Raw genomic sequence first — 6111 nt, 5'->3', positions numbered from 1 at the left:
TCCCTCTGCAGCTCTCCTGGAGCCCCTTTAGGCCCTGCAAGGGGCTCTGAGCTCTCCCTGGAGCCTTCGCTCCTCCAGGCTGGATGTGGAAGAGAGGCCACTGAAGGGACTTTCCTGAAAAGGGAAATATTTTGGGTGTTCAGTGTTCTTGTCTTGGTGGTTGATCTGAATGGCTGAGTTGTGTTGCCTGTTGTAATTTTTCCTTCCCAGCAGCTCTCAGTTTATCAGTCCAGATCAGACTGGTTTTCCTGCAGCTGCCATGAGAAACACTGAGCCTTGAAGAATATTGGATGCTCTTGGTGGGCTTTAGGTGTTGGCAGTGAGAAGTGAGAATCTAATCCACATTTTCTTGCAGGAATCCTCTTTCCTCCTTGGTGGCTTCATTGAATTAAGCAGATAATTCTGTGCACAATCAGCTCCCCTTGGGCCTAATACAGTGATTATTCTTTGGTGCCCTGAAGAATATTTGATTTATAGAGCTTTTCCATGAGTATTAAAAGCACTTTGTTAGCAGATCTTTAGTCCTGGGAGTAGTTTGTACAATCTGGTCTAGTCTAGGCCAGAGAACATCACTGGTGGCTTTTGGTATCCAACATTTATTTATTCTGTGGTGCAAGACTGTGGCTTCTGGTTGTGTCATGCAGTGTTGGGGTTTGATCAGAGCAGACCTTGAAAAGACCTCTTTTAAATTGTACTTGAATTGCTGGCAGTAAATGATTTTCTTTCCTCTTTCCAGAGCGAGGCTATGATCCCTACAACCCAGAGCTTCCCAGGCCCTCACTGGAGGCGGAGGATGGCACCCTGGCTGACATTACAGATGTCACACCCGGAATTCTGGAGCTGGAGCTGGTCAACAAGGCCATTGAGGCGGTGAAGAACGAAGTGGAGAGGGAGCAGAAGAAGTACGAGGAGCTCCTGGAAACCACGAAGGAGTTGGGTGCTTCAGAGGGCTCCTCACTCATTTCAAACTCACCTGTGTCGGCTGCTGGGCCTCAGAATGATTCCTTTGCCTCCTTGGAGTATAATCCAGGGAGCTACAACTTCAGTAATAACTCAGACTACAACCCCACTCCTCTGGCTGCTGCTGGCCGGTCCAGTAAATACACTCTGGATTCCTCCCGCTCCAAAGGGAGCTCACTGGAATATGTCCCCAAGGCTGTAGTGCAGAATAAAAAATACAGCAGCACTGTCACTAACAATAAATATGTGATTGATGACTCCAAGCCCTCCACAGACTTGGAATATGACCCCCTTTCCAATTACTCTGCCAGGCTGTTGGGCAAAGCCACAACCAAGGGGTCCAAAAGGGAAAGGGCCTCTGATTATGATGAGTCTTATTCTCCATCAAGGAAGAAGCTCTGTGAAGATCCTGATGACGATGAGGTGTTGGCCAGGTTCTCCTCCTCTGAAGATGAGGCTGAGGTGGAATATAAAACAGCTTCTGGTAGTTCACCCTCAAAAGGTGGTTCTGAGGGTGAGTCAAACAACTCGAGTGAGTCCAGCAAAGAGCAGAGCACCAAAGTGGATGGCTCTGCTTCCCAGGAGAGCAAAGAAGCAGCACAGCGCAGGGAGGACCTTCCAAATTCACAGAAAAACCTTGCCAAGAACTCACCAGACAAGAACCCAAAAGCAGTGAAGTTGTGTTCTGGTAAGAACAACAAGGAAATTGAAAATAAAAACAAAGACTCCAAAGACAAAACAAAAAGGAAGAAAACAGATGTTAGTAAAACACCAGGCCTCAGTGAGGCTGGGAAGAAGGAGAAAAATAAAAATACAGACAAAGACAAAGTGGTCAAGAAAGAAGAAAAATTAAAAATCAAGAATGAAGAGAAAAACTGCAAAGACAAAAGTGTCAAAGTGAAAGCAGATGGGAACTTGAAGAAACCTGAAAAACAGAAGTCAGAAAAGGTGGATGGGTGTAAGAAAGAAAAATCCAAGTCCACCACCAGCAGTTCAGGGAAAAGCAAGAGTGAAGGTGTTACCAAGGGCACAGAGAAAGTGGGGAGCAGCAAGAAGGACTCGCAGAGCAAAACAGCTGATGTGAAAAATGGCAAGGAAAGCTCTGGTCGTAAAAACAAAGAGAAAGGGACCAAGAGTTCCCTGGAGCAAAAGAAAGACAAGGTCAGTTCTGCTGGAAAAGGAGACCCGAAGAAGGGTCGGAAGCAGCAGAGTTTGAGTCACGTGGACCTGTTTGGAGATGAGAGTGGAGATGACGATGACAAAGGCTGGCCTTTGTCCTCCTCCTTACTTGATGTGAGCTCGGACTCGGATGGGGCCGACTCTGGCTCAGCCTCTGAGAGTGACAAGGACAGGACAAAGAAAGTGAAGCGCTCCAAGTTGTCCAAGTCGTCATCATCTTCCTCAACATCTGATGACATTGATTATTCCATCCTTGAGAAAGATGTGGACTTCGAGTCAGATCCCATGGAAGAGTGTCTGAGGATCTTTAATGAATCTAAAGATGTGAAAACTGAAGACAAGGGAAGGCTGGGGAAACAGGTAATGCTGGGTTGGGCTGGTTGTGTGTGTGCTCTCCCCTCCAAAGGTGGAAGGATTCTGGTTCGGTTTAGTGGTGTTGCTTATCTCAAGCAGCTGAAGAGGGAGATTCCGTGTGTTGGGAGAATCTCGTCCTTGTCATGACTGAGTGCTTGGAAGTGTTTGCACCTGAGTTTACCTGCTGGGTTGAAAGCTGCTGTGAAATGTGAGGGTTCAGTTCCCTTTTGTGTGGAAGGCTTTCAGCTCTCAGGGTTATCAGTTACTGCTGTCTGGCCTGAGAACCTTGGGAGTGTGGATTGCTTGGCAACCTTGGGAGAAAAGGCTGCAGGGAGTGAGTTTTGGGGGTTTCAAAGCCAATCTGAGATTGCCAGTCTGGGCACTGCCTTCTTGTTGCAGCAGAGTTTAAGGAACATAGGGACAGGTAGAACCTGGACAGGGTGTTGGTGCAAGTCCAGTATTTGTCACCGACACTTTGTCCCCAAATTCCTCTTTCCTGTTCTAAATGCATGCTGCAGGTAGTTCCTGAGGATCTCTGGATAGCTTGTGGGTGGTGCAAGCAAGAAATGGAGAGTAGAATTTCTTCCAGTGGTACCAGGGGCTTCAGACTAAGGAGGTAAAAAGACAGTATTTACATAAAAAGAGTTTTGGCAGTGACTGACTGGTCCCTGGAGGATGGAAACCTCTCGGTTTTGAAGATTAGAACAGAGTGGAGAACTCATGACGAGAAGGACATTGAGGGGCTGGAGCGTGTCCAGAGAAGGGAACGGAGCTGGGGAAGGGTCTGGAGCCCCAGGAGCGGCTGAGGGAGCTGGGAAAGGGGCTCAGCCTGGAGCAAAGGAGGCTCAGGGGGGACCCTGGGGCTCTGCACAAGTCCCTGACAGGAGGGGGCAGCCGGGGGGGTCGGGCTCTGCTCGCAGGGAACAGGGACAGGAGGAGAGGGAACGGCCTCAGGCTGGGCCAGGGGAGGTTTGGGCTGGATATTGGGAAAATTTCTTCCCAGAAAGGGTTGTCAAGCACTGGAAGGGGCTGCCCAGGGCAGTGGTGGAGTCACCATCCCTGCAAGTGTTCAAAAAACAAGTGGATGTGGCACTTGGGACAGAGCTTAGTGGTGACCATGGTGGTGGTGCTGGTTGATGGTTGGACTTGATGATCTTAAAGGTCTTTTCCAGCCTTAACAATTCCATGTTTCTACATGTAAAAGGTTAGAAAGCAGCTTCTGACAGTGATCCTCCCACAGCATCTGAAGCAGGGAAGTAGGAGCAGACAAAACTCATCCTTCATCTTCTGACATCCCAGTTTCACTGGGCAGCAAGACAAACCATCCAGCTGGGAGCAGCTCCTGGGCTCAGGCAGGGGTGTGTGACTTGCTGTCAGACCCAGCACCCTCAGCATCCCTGGCTGGGATGATTTTGCTGTACCAGGTGTTCAGGGAATGGGATTGGGAAGAGCTTTACAGATGTAAAAAGTGACAAATTTGCCAACATTGAGAAAACATCCCAAACTTGTATCTGTGTTTTCCATCTGACTGCAGTGCAGGGGTGCCAGGTGAGGCAGCTCTCTTACCTGGGAGGCTTCATAGAATCCTGGAATGGGTTGGGTTGGAGGGATCTCAAAGTCCATCCAGTACCATGGGCAGGGACACCTCCCACTGTCCCAGGCTGCTCCAAGCCCCAATGTCCAGCCTGGCCTTGGCCACTGCCAGGGATCCAGGGGCAGCCCCAGCTGCTCTGGGCACCCTGGGCCAGGGCCTGCCCACCCTCCCAGGGAACAATTCCTTCCCAAGATCCCATCCAGCCCTGCCCTCTGGCACTGGGAAGCCATTCCCTGGGTCTTGTCCCTCCAGCCCTTGTCCCCAGTCCTTCTCCAGCTCTCTTGGACACCGGAAGGGGCTTAATGAAGTGAGGTGACAAAATCAGGTGCCTTCTGTGTGCTGGGGAAGAGGGGGTCCAGGGGAGGAGCCAGGAGTTTATCCAAGGAATTACTGAGTGACTTCAGCTGCAGCTCCCCTGCATCCCAAAATAATGGAGGTACTGGGGCACCCTCAGGGCATCCAGTGTGTCCCAGTTTAGACCCCTTCACCCACAGACGGCCTCCCTTAGGGATGATGGATGGGAAGGAGGTGCAAGCGAGTGCAGAAGGAGCCACACAACCACCCTGTGGCAGTTTCTCCTGCTGGAATTGATTGTTGACTTTGGCTCCAAAAGGCAGGAATTGGTGCTGCTCTCCAGGCTCGTGGAGCTGGGTGGGTGCAGTGGCCCAAGCAAACCCTTGCACTCAGGAGCATGGGTGTGAGGAGGGGGTGTGTGCTGCGTGTGGGGAGCAGAGCTCAGCTTTTGGAAAAGGAGCTGGGCTATTAAAGCTTTTTGCTGAACTCTCTGCTGCACTCACATCCTCAGTCTGGTCACAGGGAACTCTGTGTTGTTGACAATTAAAGACCTTTTTTACACTCACACAAAATGGGTGGAAGAAACTCTATATAAGGCTCAGTGTGATGGTTTTCTTCTCAGTTATTAAGCATTGCAGCTGTTCTTTCTTCAGGGTTTAGTTTAATTCTCAGCTAGGAAAGAACTCTTTATTTTTGGCCTTTTTTTTCCTCCAAGTTGCCCAGTTTAAGTGAAAAATAGTTGAAGGGCACATAATCTATAGCAGGAATTACTAATCACTGAATTCAGAAAGTGCTGAACCAGGGGCTGCCACTCACAGCAAACAGTTAATTGTGGCCTGGAGTGACAAAGCTCAGCAGCCACGTGTGGCTCCTTTGCATCCCTGCACTGAGGTTTGGTTTCCTGCTCCTTTGGGAAGGAGGCTCAGTGCAGCACAGGGATCCTTCTTTGGGACATGGGTGTGGGTGAGTAGGCACCTGCTGGGTGCGATTGGTCATGGGGCATTTTTTTTGTTTATGGAATAATTTTCTAGATGAACCCCTGTTGTGGTTAGACACTGGCCAAACACCAGGCATCCATGAAAGTCACTCACTCACCCTGCCCTGCTACAGCTGTGCAGAGGAGAGAAAAAATTTAAATGAAGGGTTCATGAGTTGAGATAAGGATGGGGAGGAAACACTCCAAGGGCAAAACAAGCTCAACTTAGAGGTACAAAGCGAGTTTGTTACTAAGAAAATCAGAGGAGGATAATGAGAAGTAAAATAAGCCCTTAAAACACTTTTTCTTCCCCCAACACCTCCCTCCTTCCCACTGACAGTGCAGGCAGACAGGGGCTGGGGGGGTTTGGGTCAGTTTGTCACCCAAGATTTTCTTGTGCTGCTCAGGGAGAGGAGTCCTTCCCCCGTGAGGCCGTGGGGTCCCTCCCGCAGGAGACAGCTCTCCTGAACTTCCCTGGCGTGGGTCCACTCAGGAGCAGCAGCCACATCGCCCCTGCTACAGCGTGAGCCCTTCCCACGGGCACACAGCCCCCCAAAACTGCTGTGCCGGGGTCTGTCTGCCACGGGGTGCAGCGCTCCAAGGCCAGGCTGCTCCAGCCTGGAGCAGGGCCCCTCTGCACCGGGACTCCCACTGGATCCCAGCCTCCTGCAGGCATCTGCCCGCTCCGGCATGGGCACCTCCCCCAGGGGCTGTGGGTGGATCTCTGCATCCCCCGGGGATCCCCAGGGCTGCG

The 6111-nt window shown here is 50.7% G+C and overlaps 1 protein-coding gene across 1 annotated transcript in view; it reads left to right on the top strand.

Annotated features, from left to right (window-relative positions):
• Positions 1-723: 723 nt before the first annotated feature.
• REXO1 (RNA exonuclease 1 homolog) overlaps positions 724-6111 on the top strand; it is a gene marked incomplete at its 5' end in the record, with an annotated part of 15551 nt that continues 10163 nt past the window's right edge. The window contains one exon of the mRNA XM_042023190.1: positions 724-2499. Coding sequence (XP_041879124.1) covers positions 724-2499 — 1776 coding nt within the window. The remainder of the gene's footprint in view (positions 2500-6111) is intronic.

This window comes from Corvus kubaryi, unplaced genomic scaffold (genome assembly GCF_017639235.1).
Source record: "Corvus kubaryi isolate FWS band 111438036 unplaced genomic scaffold, C.kubaryi_AGA036_p1.0 37241, whole genome shotgun sequence".
NCBI classification, from domain to species: domain Eukaryota; kingdom Metazoa; phylum Chordata; class Aves; order Passeriformes; family Corvidae; genus Corvus; species Corvus kubaryi.
This window is presented reverse-complemented; position numbering and strand designations above follow the sequence as displayed.